This window comes from Neomonachus schauinslandi, chromosome 11 (genome assembly GCF_002201575.2).
Source record: "Neomonachus schauinslandi chromosome 11, ASM220157v2, whole genome shotgun sequence".
NCBI classification, from domain to species: Eukaryota; Metazoa; Chordata; class Mammalia; order Carnivora; family Phocidae; genus Neomonachus; species Neomonachus schauinslandi.
The window spans coordinates 26762794-26776742 of NC_058413.1; the positions used below are offsets into that span (position 1 = coordinate 26762794).

General features: G+C 36.2%; 1 protein-coding gene across 1 annotated transcript in view; it reads right to left on the minus strand.

The window, feature by feature from the left end:
• The window catches only part of QSER1 (glutamine and serine rich 1), a 78565-nt gene that overhangs the window by 2904 nt on the left and 61712 nt on the right, over nt 1–13949 (minus strand). Inside the window, exons 9-11 of the mRNA XM_044919301.1 lie at nt 8123–8260; nt 5091–5188; nt 1377–1529 (exon numbers count right to left, since the gene is read on the minus strand). Of these exons, the coding sequence (XP_044775236.1) occupies nt 1377–1529; nt 5091–5188; nt 8123–8260 (389 nt within the window). The remainder of the gene's footprint in view (nt 1–1376; nt 1530–5090; nt 5189–8122; nt 8261–13949) is intronic.

Consider the following 13949-nt stretch of genomic DNA (forward strand, 5'->3'; position numbering starts at 1 on the left):
AAGAGAGAGACACAGCGAGAGAGGGAACACAAGCAGGGGGAGTGGGAGAGGGAGAGGGAGAAGCAGGCTTCCCGCCGAGCAGGGAGCCCGATGTGGGACTCGATCCCAGGACCCTGGGATCATGACCTGAGCCGAAGGCAGACGCTTAACGACTGAGCCACCCAGGCGCCCCATGCAACTTTATTTTTTATAACTTGTTTTTAACCTAACTAAAACTTGCCTCTATTTATTTATTTATTTATTTTAAAGATTTTATTTATTTGACAGAGAGAGACACAGCGAGAGAGGGAACACAAGCAGCGGGAGTGGGAGAGGGAGAAGCAGGCTTCCCGCGGGAGCAGGGAGCCTGATGCGGGGCTCGATCCCAGGACCCTGGGATCATGACCTGAGCCGAAGGCAGACGCTTAACAACTGAGCCACCCAGGGGCCCCATAACTTGCCTCTATTTATTACATATAACCCCCTACTGCTATAAATTAATGAGGGCAGGGAATTTTGACCATTTTTCACAGTTCTATTCCTAGTGGTTAGAACTGTATTCACACAACAGGCACTCAAAAAATTTTACTGAAAGAATGAATGAGTCTTTTTAAAAATTACATAGTATTACATTATTTGGATGGCTCTTTATCCAGTTTCCCACTGGTGATGCATAACTGGATTGCTCTTATAATTAGGCAATGAGCAAAAGCATACATTTTTATGCATTTGTGAATGTGTTTCTACAAAATATATTTTTGACATGAAATTGATGTTGCTAAACTGATTTCTAAAAAGGCAACAGTTTAGACTATGTTTGAAAATGAGTGAATTCCAATTTCAATAATTTTGCAGATATGGAATATTGAATCTTATGGAACATGTGCATACTTACCTATTTGCATTTATATCTAATGACAAAAAATATACAGAAAATATAAATATAGGTATCAGGTAATTCCTTGCCTATTCATCTATTTTAAAAATCTGCAAGCACTGGGTGCTTGGGTGTCTCAGTCAGTTAAGCATCTGCTTTTAGCTCAGGTCATGACCCCAGGGTCCTGGGATGGAGCCCCGCATCCAGCTTGCTGCTCAGCAGAGTCTGCTTTTCCCTCTGCCCCTCCTCCCACTCGTTCTTTCAGTCTCTCTCTCAAATAAAATAAATAAAATCTTAAAAAAACCCAAAACTGCAAGCACTAACTACATGCAGATACTGTGCTGGACAATGGAGAAAAACAAAATAAGACCGAGTATCTGTTCTTTGAGCTGGAGCTGCTCATTCCTACCTGAAAAGACTTCACAGTTAATAACAACAAAGTATTTGCTTGTTTCAATATTTTAAAGAGGAATTATATGAACTGGAAAAGGCATAATTATATCAAACCATATATACTTACTTGTGCAGATTTGGTGGTTGTTTTAGAAGTCCTTAGAGTTTTCTTATTATAAGTTTTGCCATTCATTTTGATTTTAGAAATAGTAGAACCCCCACTTTTTGCTTTAGAGTCTCGAGTAATTATTGTTAGTTCGGGAAAGCTTTCCAAAGCATTCTTTAAAATAAAGCAAAAATAACTGACATCAGAAGAAAACTAATCCAAACTACTTCCAGCTATTTGAAAAATACAGAAATATATACATACATTTATATATAATAGACACATGTATATAGATGGGGTATGGTAAATATATACAATATAGAAACACACGTGGGTATTAAACAGAGCCACAAATTCTTTGTAGCTCCTCCATCACCATGTGGAACCTACTTCCTCATCCCTTGAATCTGGGTGAACCTTACCTTATGACCTGGCTTTATGCCAATAGCACATGGCACTGTAGGGACTCCTTAACAAGCCAGAGAGTTCTAGAAATGCCTCTCTGTGGCTTCAAAGTAGGAGAAAGAGGGACACAGGTTTCTTCAAAGCTCTACCAATTCAACCACTGTCAACACCTACCTGACTCTTGGCCAAGCCCTGCTATAAAGAACGCATCTGATTCCCAATGAATGGGATCTCTCCCTGATGAGAACAGTGAAAACAAGTAGCATTGTAATACTTCTCTGGCTTCACCACGTCTCTGCTTCTTTTGACCTCAGTTGTATGAAGAGTCTAAAACAGACCTTCATGCATTTTCTGGCCACAATGACACAGTAGTTACTCACTGATAACTTAGTGGCCATATGGCCAAACCAATTCTAGGCCACTCATTAAAAGTCACTGGCATATTTTGTCCTTAACTACTTGGCAAATCATCTGGACATGAAAAACTACAAATAATAACTGAATGATATTTGTAGCTAAATTTAACTAGTTTTAGTACTGTTTTAAGGGGCACCCGGCTGGCTCAGTTGGCCATAGAGTTTACTTAAAAAAAAAAAAAAGTTGTTTTAAAAGATTAAACTGAGTTCACACAATCATTTATTATTTTGACACTAAAAGGGTTCAAGTGCTCCCATTATATTTATTATTCAGAAGGAAGTTCCCATTTGATAAGCTACACTGTTTTATAAACAGTTACAACCTTTAAGGCCAACTCTCTTCCAGACTCTTGAGTTCCCAAGCACCTTTCATGATAAGACGCTAAAGATGATTGGAAGCACATGAATTTCAGAGGAAAACAGAACATGATTAACTTCAAAAGGCTTTAGGATTCCCAAAATGACTGAGATCATCATGTTAATGGTGTTAATCATTTCTAATGAATAGAAAATCTTTTAATCTTTTATAATTTACTATTTGTTGTATTTTACTATTTTAAAATCATATTGTAATACTGTGCATATATTTTGGCTTTGAAATGCAAGTTGCTATAAATGAAAATAATAAAAATAACCAATTTTAAAATTAGAAATTCTGTGGTTTTTTTCTTTGAAAATAAGAATATGAAAACTAATTTTTCAGTTGTTCATCATAAACTATTGCATAAGCCTTAAATACCTACTGAATCTATTAAATTCCAAGTGGTGATACAAGTTATTAGAGAACTGGTTTAACATTTCTAAATGGCTAGCCAATGGGTGGCCTGGCTGGCTTAGTCAGTGGAGCATGTGACTCTTGATCTTGAGGGTATAAATTTGAGCCCCACTTTGGGTGTAGAGATTACTTTAAAAAAATAAAATCTTTAAAAATAAAATGGGTAGCCCAAACTGGTCATTTTAAAGATTTAGTAAATTTTTAGAAAACACACATATAACAGCATTCTCTTCTCTGCAGAAAATATGGCATTTTCCAAATTTCATTTGTTGACAGCAGTTAAGCAGAAAATACTGGACTAGGAGTCGGTAGACCAGATTCTTAGTACTGGGTTTCATACTACCCTTTGACTTTTTTTTCTTTGCAAGTGCATGTCAGTGAAGAATATAGGACTATTAGTAGTTTGGTGTCATTTAACTTTGTTTTTTTTAAAAGAAAACTCTGCACCCAATGCAGGGCTCAAACTTACAACCCCCAGATCAAGAGTCACATGCTCTGTTGACTGAGCCAGCCAGGCACCTCTGGTGAGATTTAATTTTGAACTCAGTCTCAGAGCTTTAATTTTCACCTAGCTAAAATGAAGTCAACTTTCACTTTTATGTGGAGTTCAGATAAAACAGGGATGTGAAAAAGCTATACAAATTACCCGAATGAGTTGAAAACTTATATCCACACAAAAACCTGCACACAAATGTTTACATAGTAGCTTTATTGATAATTGCCAAGGTAAGGAAGCAACCAGGATGTCCTTCAGTACATGGATAGATAAACTGTGGTATATTCAGACAATGGAACATTATTCACTGGTAAAAAGAAATGAGCTCTCAAGCCATAAAAAGACAAGTTAGAAAAAAATTCTTTTTTTTTTTAAACAAGTGATTTTTTAGATCTTTATTTTTTATTTTTAAAAAGCAAGCTCTATGCCCAACATGGGGCTTGAACTCACAACCCTGATATCAAGAGTCATATGCTCTACTGATTGAGTCAGCCAGGTGCCCCAGAACCTTAAATTCTTATTAGTATTTGAAAGAAGCCAATCTGAAAAGGTTACATATGATACGGTTTTCAACTATAGGACGTTCTGGAAAAGGTAAAACTATAGAGACAGTAAAAAGATCAGTGGTTGCCAGAGGTTAGGTAGGGAAGGATAAATAGAGCACAGAGTATTTTCAGGCAATGAAACTATTCTGTATGACACCTTAATAGTAGGTAACATGTCATTATACTTTTCTTCCTCAAAGCAACAGAATGTATACCACCATGAGTGAGCCATGCAAACTATGGACTTCAGGTTAGAAGGATGAGTCAATGTAGGTTCAACAATTATGACAAATGTACCACTCTGGTGGGACATGCTGATAATGGGGGAAGTTGTTCATGTGTGGTAGATGGGAACTCTCTGTACATTCTGCTCAATTTTGCTGTAAACCTAAAACTGCTATAAAAATAAAGTCTCTTGATAAAAATAAAAAGCTATACAAATGCATAAAAAAACTTCTCCCAAGGTAGGTATGATCAAATGATTCTAAATGTTGTATGTTACATTTTCAATAAGAAAAGCTGGAAATTTTTGACTACGAAGTAACTTCTATGATAAATTTTCTGTGTTTAGATTAGCTTTTTGTTGTTCTATATTTCTGATAACACCAAAACCAACTTAGAGTTCCAAGCTATATTAACAGATATAGCTATATATATCTGCCATTATGTTAGGATCAGTTTTTCCTCAGATACTGAGTAAATCAGGTATGTAAGGGAATTTTGATAACTATGCTAAGAAAAGGCCAATTCTAATTATAGATGAAATATGAAAATTTTGAAAAGGTTTAAAAGAAAAATGACTGCATTTTGGTAGTTTAAAGGAAGTACTTTTGAAAACATCTGGAAATTATGTAGAAGGAATTCTAGATGCATATAAAAGCCTAAAAAATGAATTTAAGCAGTGAAAAGCAAATGATTAACACTAAGAATGGGCTTAATAAAATAAAAAGACAAGCTGAACAGACTCGAATAAAAATCAAATTTTCATTGGGTGAAAAATTGTAGAAAACTGAGAATGACTTTCATAAATTTCCTGCCTATTATACTTAAGACTATGATTGCCAGAGAGTTTGCTAATAAATCATCTGAAGGAAATACCTTGAATGACTGATCCAAATGAAGATTCAAAAGAAGTCTCTTTCGGTTATCATTCAGCATGCTATCTATTTTTTTCATATGAGGCAAAAGTAGCTCATCTAAAACAAGATAAAAATTTATTTTAACAGGATAAACTATCAACACAAAAACTTGTAAAAAATCCAACTTTTCCTCAAAGTTAAAACATTAAATTCATGGGTATATATAAATATTACTTTTAAAATACTGGACATGTAGCTTTCTGAACAAAAGCTAACTTGAAAAATAGGTCTGCAATAGCCGAGTGAGAAAAAAGCAGCATAGAGGATGACAGGATCAGAAGTCCTGGGTTTTAACCTTGTCTCTGCCACTAGAACTGACTGATGACAGCTAAGTGACCAGTAAACAAATTGCCTAATTTCTCTAGACTTCATTTATCATCCAAACAATAATTGTATTACAAAATATAGATTTACCTGACATTATAAAATTCTGTAAAATACCAAATACGAATTTTTTTTTAGATTTTATTTATTTGACAGAGAGAGAGAGAGAGAAAATGAGTGCACAAGCAGGGGGAACAGCAGAGGGAGATGGAGAAGCAGACTCCCTGCTGAGTAGGGAGCCTGATGAGGGGCTTGATCCCAGGACCCTGAGGTCATGACCTGAGACAAAGGAAGACACTGAGCCACCCAGGCGCCCTCCCAAGTATGATATTCTTAATTTAACTGTAGTTTGGGCCAAAGAAAAAGTAAGGGAAGAAAAAATGATCAAAATCCAGTTTCAAAAACACAAGAGCCAAAGAGTTATTTCAGAAAAGGGGAGAGGAGATAAAGATTCCTAACTAAAACTTTTCACTTTCTTTTTTTTTTTTTAAAAAAAGATTTTATTTATTTATTTGAGAGAGAGACTGAGAGAGAGAGCATGAGAGGGGGGAGGGTCAGGAGGGTCAGAGGGAGAAGCAGACTCCCTGCCAAGCAGGGAGCCCGATGCGGGACTCGATCCAAGGACTCCAGGATCATGACCTGAGCCGAAGGCAGTCGCTTAACCAACTGAGCCACCCAGGCGCCCCTTCACTTTCTTTTTCTAAAGAAACTTTAGAAAAACTTTAAGCTCCTTTGAGAAAAGGACTTTCAGGGCGCCTGGGTGGCTCAGTCGTTAAGTGTCTGCCTTTGGCTCAGGTCATGATCCCAGGGTCCTGGGATCGAGCCCCACATCAGGCTCTCTGCTCAGCGGAAAGCCTGCTTCTCCCTCTCCACTCCCCTTGCTTGTGTTCCCTCTCTCGCTGTGTCTGTCAAATAAATAAATAAAATCTTAAAAAAAAAAAGAAAAAAAAAAGAAAAGCACTTTCATCAGACTATTAATTACTTTTGGTGCTGTATTAAATATTTTAGGTTACTAGATTTCTTAATTTATCAGCATAATAATGTATTTCATAACACTAAGCACCTTTAATAACCTTTCTGAAAATGTATATATAATCCTCAGAATCTGGCTACTAATTTTGTAGCTGGATAAAATGATTCTTTATATTTGGAATACAAACATAAGAACAGTGACCAGCAAAAGAACACTTCTTCTAATTGAAGAAAAAGTCCTTAGTGAGGAATGCGTTCGAAGGTCACTATACCTACCACACCTTGATAGTTTTCTTTTACCTTTCTAGCAGTGATTAAATCATTTCAAAAACTGTAAGGATTTACATTTCACAAAACAAAGTTTTAAACATTTGTGGATTACTTTTAAAATAGAACAATTAATGTCCTTCTCCCTTATAGCAAATGGAGAAAAATCATAAAACAATGATAAGCAATAGAAAAAAAATCAATTAAAATACAACTACCCAGGAATGACCAGTACTAAGAGATGTGTATTCTATGATGCAAAGACTTTTGATTGAGTGAAAAAAACATTTAATGGCAAAAATGCCAACCTGGGGAATTAACTATTGGGTTTTAATTGTGGTTATTCTACCATTAGCTTGTTCTAAAACTCTATGAAATACATTTAATCTCTTTGAACCTTAGTCTACAAAATAAGTGTTTTAGACTAGGTAATCTGTAACATCTCTTCCAGCTCTACATGATTCTAAACTGACTGATGTACAGATTACTGCCTCTGATTTTATGGTCAAAAAAATGATGGACCAGAAATTAGACCTTGGATTTTAATCCTTTCTTGGCTACCTGGAAATTGTGGGCTCTTAAGCAAGTCACTTAACTTCTACGAGCCTCACTGTCTTCATCTACAAAATGGCTGTCTGAATTGTTTTGGGATTAAAACAGAACAATGTGTATCAAAGTATGTGGAAATAAAATATGTATTATAAAGCACTGCTGTTGAAGTATATTGTTAGTGATTTTTCTTTGTTACTATCTTTTGATCATACATGCATACAATTCATTTTGATAGAAGGGTAATGGAAACTGGCTCATTAATCCTTTTGTTCCTTTTTTTTTAGTTGTCCTTGGAGAATGCCATAGTAGCTGAGGGGTAAATATTAGTGAGCAACATTAAATAAATGAATCACCAGTTTATTTCAGATATTAATTTCATCTCTTTTACTATAAGAAAAAGTTATTAAAGGAAGAGTATAAAGGACTAATATTAATGAATATTACACAATGCATGCATTGTTTTACTATTAATTGATTAGAAAATAATTATTCTGTGATGTATCTTTTACTAGACACAAATATATGATTTTAATCTTTATACCACTATTATCCAGTTCATCTTTCCAATTATCAGAAAGTAGAATATATTGACATCTGGACCTTGCGTGTAATACAGACACTTAGTGAAGACTTGTGGATAGTTATATAATTTTTCCATGTGTAGAAATCAATAAAAATACATTCAGTATAAAGTTGTTCAAGTATTGACAATTCATGAATTACAGGATTACTTTATAGAATGAATATCATGGATTTGTGAACTGACAATGTACAGATATCTATTACAAAATCCATATATTAAACACGTAACTAACAGACAAGAATAAAGAAGATCCATGAAGTACTACCAAGAAAGTACTACTTAGCAGACTGTACCATTGCTCTTCTCTAAGGCTTGCATTGTGTCAGGGTCCAAAGCAATGCTAACAAGCAATTCCATGTAGCTCTTAAAGGTTTCCTTCATCGCTCTTGTGTTCAAAAAACGAGTGACAAAGGGAGCTGGAGGATCAAATTCTGGGAGAGTAAAAAGATGAAATATTAAATATCCTTCCTGATAACTTTAAAAACACTTTTATTTATAACAAGAACCTAGAAGCAGAAATAAGGTTGTAGGTAAAATTTCTTCAAATTCAAGTTTTGCCCATTTGGCTTTTAAAAACACCCTGGGTTAGAGATTCTCAAAGCTGGTTTGTACATCACAATCACTAGAAAGCTTTTAAAACAAAACAAAACAAAGAACCCAGATTGCTGGACTTACTAAAACAGAATCTTTTGGTGTGGGTAGGAGGGTAGGGGGTGGTAGCAGTAGTAATGAAGCTTAAATATTATACTTCTAAAGATTCCCAGGTGACTCTGAAGCCCAATTCCAGCCCAGCATTTGTAAACGTCAGCCCCATAGGAAACTGTTTCTTTTCCCCTGGCCCCACCACAGCCATTTGCCATCAGCTTGTGCTACTCCAGAACTCACGGTTTCCCTAGATAAAAGAAATCATAAGACATCTAACGTGTAAGTTAATATACAGTTATCTCTTCTTTTTTACTTCTACACTTAAATTATGTAAAAGTCTGGTTTAGAGCCAAGGCTTATACGAAATTTTTTTTAAAAAATATTTTATTTATTTTTTGACAGAGAGAGAGAGACAGCAAGAGAGGGAACACAAGCAAAGGGAGTGGGAGAGGGAGAAGCAGGCTTCCCGCGGGGCAGGGAGCCCGACGCGGAGCTTGATCCCAGGACCCTGGGATCATGACCTGAGCTGAAGGCAGACACTTAATGACTGAGCCACCCAGGTGTCCCGAAATTAAAAAAATATATATAAAATAGCCCATGCAGAGAGAAAATTTCACTGAAATTCAATGGAAAAAACTGCAAGATTAGAACTGTCTCAATTTTTACTTTTTTCATTCAAATACATGACTTGTAAAAAAAAAACAAACCACAGGTCCAAAATGCTGTCACCTTAAGTTAAGGCCCCAAGTCAGTACACCACCAAGACTTAATAACACCTAACTGTAGTTTCAAGCCCCCAGAAATGTAACCATTAACCAGTCAGCACTAGCAAATTTACTGGTCAGCACTAGGAAATTTACTGTTAGACCCCTTTCATTTCACCTTAGGAGGGCGATCTTGCCTAAAACAATGGATTCTTTGCTAATTTAATTTTTTCCACTCTCTACCTTTAAAAACCCTTCCTTTTCTGTAGCCTTTTTGAGGTTCCTCTCCTTGATAGATGGGATGCTGCCTGATCCATGAATCGAAGAATAAAGCCAATTAATCTTTAAAATTTACTCGGTTGCATTTGTTGTTATTAACAAACTATTACCATAGCCTGTAATAGCAGTTCTTAAAGTATGGTCCCAGGACCTTTTGGGGTTTCCCCCCAAGATCCTTTTTCTGATGTTAAAATTGTTTTCATAAAAGTGTAAAATGTTATATATCTTTTTCACTCTGTTCACATTTATAAAAATGATGGGTAGAACTACTGGTGCCTTAGTTATTAGTTAGCATGAATTGAGGCAGTGACACCAAATTGTACTAGTAGCCATATACTTTGCCATCTCACTGCCATGCATTTTGGGGGGGGGGGGGGGAGCCAGTTTCACTTAAAAATAGTCCTGGGGGCGCCTGGCTGGCTCATTTGATGGAGCATGCAACTCTTGAGGTTGAGGTTGTGTGCTTGACCCCCATGTTGGGTAGAGATTATTTAAAAGAAATTAAAAAATAAAAAAAAAAGAATAGTCCTTGGTGAAGCAGTAAAAATTATTTGTATTAAGTCCTTACTATTGAGTAAATGTCTTAACATTCTGTGTGATGAAATGAGAGGTACACAAGCACTTCTGTTATGAAGTATGATGGTTATCTCTTGGAAGAACATCTATGCAATTGTTTTAGTTACAAGGTGAACTAGCCACTTTTCTCCCCATGGGACACCATTTTCATTTAAAAGGATGACTGACACACACATTATGCCTATTCAGACTTGGGTATTTGGCAGACTTGGTATTCTTAAAAATTAATGAAGTGAACCTGCCATTCAACGAAAACAATTGACAGCATTTGCTGCCAATGATAAAATTTGAGGTTTCAAATGAAAATTAGAATTTTGGAAAATGTGTATCTACCACTATGAGCTTGACAACATCCCACTATTTAAGGAGTTCACTGATGAGATCAGTGGTACTATTAATAAGTGTTATTTTTTGATACTGTAAAAATGTATGACCTAAATGTAAGAGCTAAAATCATGAAACTCTTACAAGAAAATATAGGGGTAAATCTTCATGACCTTGTATTTGGCAATGGATTCTAAATATGACACCAAAAGTCTAAGCAACAGAAGAAAAAAACATAAATTTGGCTTCATTAGAATTTCAAATTTTTGTGCATCAATGGACATTATCAAAAGTGAAATGTCAACCTACAGAATAGGATAAAATATTTTCAAATCATGTATCTGATAAGGGTTTAATATCTAGTTTATATAAAGAACTCCCACAACTCAAGAACAAAAGGAGAAATGACCCAATTAAAAAATGTGCAAAAGATCTGAATAGACATTTCTCCAAAGAAGATAAGGAAATGGCCAGTAAGCACTTGAAAAGATGCTCAACATCATTAGTTGTTAGGGAAATACAAATCAAAACTTCAATGAGATACCACTTTACACCTACTAGGATGGCTACAATAAACAACAACACACCCAAACCAAAATATAACAAGTATTGGTGAGGATATGAAGAAACTGGAATCCTATGCATTGCTGGTGGGAATGTAAAATGGTGCAACCACTGTGGAAAATAGTTTGGTGGTTCCTCAAAAAGCTAAACATATAATTATCATATGACTCAGAAATTCTACTCCTAGATGTATTGAAAAAAAGATACAAACAGATATTTGTATGCCAATGTTCACTGCAGCATTATTTACAATAGTCAAAAGGCGGAAACAACTGTGTCCATCAATAGATGAAAAGATAAACAAAATGAACATACAATGGATAACCTTATAATGGAACAGTATTCAGCCATAAAAAGCAATAATTGTGAAAACATGCTGTAACACGGATGAACCTTGAAAACATGTTAAGTGAAATAAGACAGGCATATTTATATTAGATATTTAGAACAGGCAAATTCATAGAAACAGAAAGTAGACTAAAGATTACTAGCAACTGGGGGAAAAGGAATGAGGAGTTACTGCTTAATGGTTACAAAGTTTCTTTTTGGTGTGATGAAAATGTCCTGGAAATAGATAGTTGTGATAGTTGCACAACAGTGTGAATATAGGGGCGCCTGGGTGGCTCAGTCGTTAAGCGTCTGCCTTCGGCTCAGGTCATGATCCCAGGGTCCTGGGATCGAGCCCCGCGTCAGGCTCCCTGCTCTGTGGGAAGCCTGCTTCTCCCTTTCCCACCCCCCACCCCCGCCTGTGTTCCCGCTCTCGCTGTGTCTCTCTCTGTCAAATAAATAAATAAAATCTTAAAAAATAATAATAAAGTTTAAAAAAAAATTTTAAAAAAGTGTGAACATAATTAATGCTACTGAATTGTACAATTAAAAATGGCTGTAACAGCAAATTTTGTTATATTTTACCACAATTTTTAAAATGTGGAAAAAAGTGAAACAGAATATATACATTAATGAGCTAACATATTTTCACATGACCAATGGATAATGTTACAAAATCATTCATGGATTAAAGATACATTCGGGGATAAGACAAACCAATAGATTTTTAACGTAACAAGCATGAAACGAAGAAACTACTACTTGTTAAGTTTATAAAACAAAAAACTTCTGAGTATCAAATAAAAATACTCATACTTGTCTGAAAATTAAAATATTCCTCCCTTTCCCAACTACAAATCTACACAAAGCTGGGTTTTCCTTTTTCTTGCTTTTTTTAAAAAAGACTTTATATTTATTTATTTATTTATTTGAGAGAGAGAGTGTGAGAGCACGAGCAGGGGGAGAGGCAGAGAGAGAGGAAGACTCCCCGGTGAGCAGGGAGTCTGATGCAGGGCTCAATCCCAGGAACCCAGGATCATGACCTGAGCCCAAGCAGATTTTTTTTTTTTTTTAAAGATTTTATTTATTTATTTGACAGAGAGAGACACAGCGAGAGAGGCAACACAAGCAGAGGGAGTGGGAGAGGGAGAAGCAGGCCTCCTGCTGAGCAGGGAGCCCAATGCGGGGCTCGATCCCAGGACCCTGAGATCATGACCCGAGCCAAAGGCAGACGCTCAACGACTGACCTACCCAGGTGCCCCCAAGCAGATGCTTAACTGAGATACCCAGGAGCCCCAAGGCTGGGTTTTCTTTATATACTTTAGCCGAAATAATAAATGTAGAAGCAAATATGAAAATGCTACTCTTCTAAAACTACTGTTTAGGAAAATACAGTTGTTAAAATATTAACATGCAATGGGTTTATTTTATTTATTTAATTTTAAAGATTTTATTTATTTGACAGATAGAGAGAGCACAAGTAGGCAGAGTGGCAGGCAGAGGGAGAGGGAGAAGCAGGCTCTCGGCTGAGCAGGGAGCCAGACGTGGGGCTCGATCCCAGGACCTCAGGATCATGACCTGAGCCGAAGGCTGACGCTTAACCAACTGAGCCACCCAGGCGCCCCTGTAATGGGTTTATTTTAAATAAATATTTTAAAAATTTATTTTAATTGATATTTGGTAGATATAAATACATAAAGCCCACAAAAACACAAGTGTTTTAGAATCTTCAATAAATCTGAAGATTATAAGGAAGTCGTGAAACAAATAATTTTGAAAACCACCAGCCTATAAATCTATGTTTATTATCAATATTTGCCTTTTTAAGAAGCACTAAAAAGCTTACCTATTAGTGACACCTAGTGGCCACAACTTGAGTTACCAATAAAGAAAAATTTTATCTTGAATGTCCTTTGAGGAAGTGGTACAGTTGTGTGCACATTCAGAACCCAAAGCACTCTAAACAGTAAGCAGGAATGTTAACTGCAAAGACTACATATATTGCCTTCCACACATACTCAAAGCACTGAGTTTCTTTATAAATTCTGATGTGCACATTTTCTAAGTAGCTTTTAAAAAACAACACAAAGTAGACTTTTGCACTGAAGACGACTTTTTGTTACAATTCTATTTCTATTCAAATAAGCTTTAAGATGCGCTCCCAAGCAATGACACTTGTAATGTCAGAAGCCAACCTGGCCATCAACCTCAATAGCACCCCCAATCCCAATTCATCATTCACATTCAGCCTGAATTTCTTATGCGTCTCCCTCTTCCACCCCTACTGCCGCAACTTAGGTTCAGACTTTCAGTTTATACCTGAACTATCACATCTTATAATTCAAATTCCAATTTCACCCTGTTTGCTCCCTACTTAAATCCCTCCAAGGACTCTCCTGGGCTTATAGGATCCCAGGCTTTTTAGCTTTAGCTTGGCACACGCAGCCTTCCATCAACCTTTCATCTTTTTCTGCCCACCTCCAACTTTATGCTCCAGAAGAAGGGTCACCAATTTTTTTCTGGAAAGGGCCAGGGGCAAATATTTGAGGCTTTAATGGTCATATGCTCTCTGTAGCAACGACTCAAATCTGCCACCATAGTAGAAAAGCAACTATCTGAAAATATGTAAATGAATTCATGTTCCATTTAAAACTTTTACAAGAACAGGCTGCCGGTCGGATTTGGCCCACTGGCCACAGTT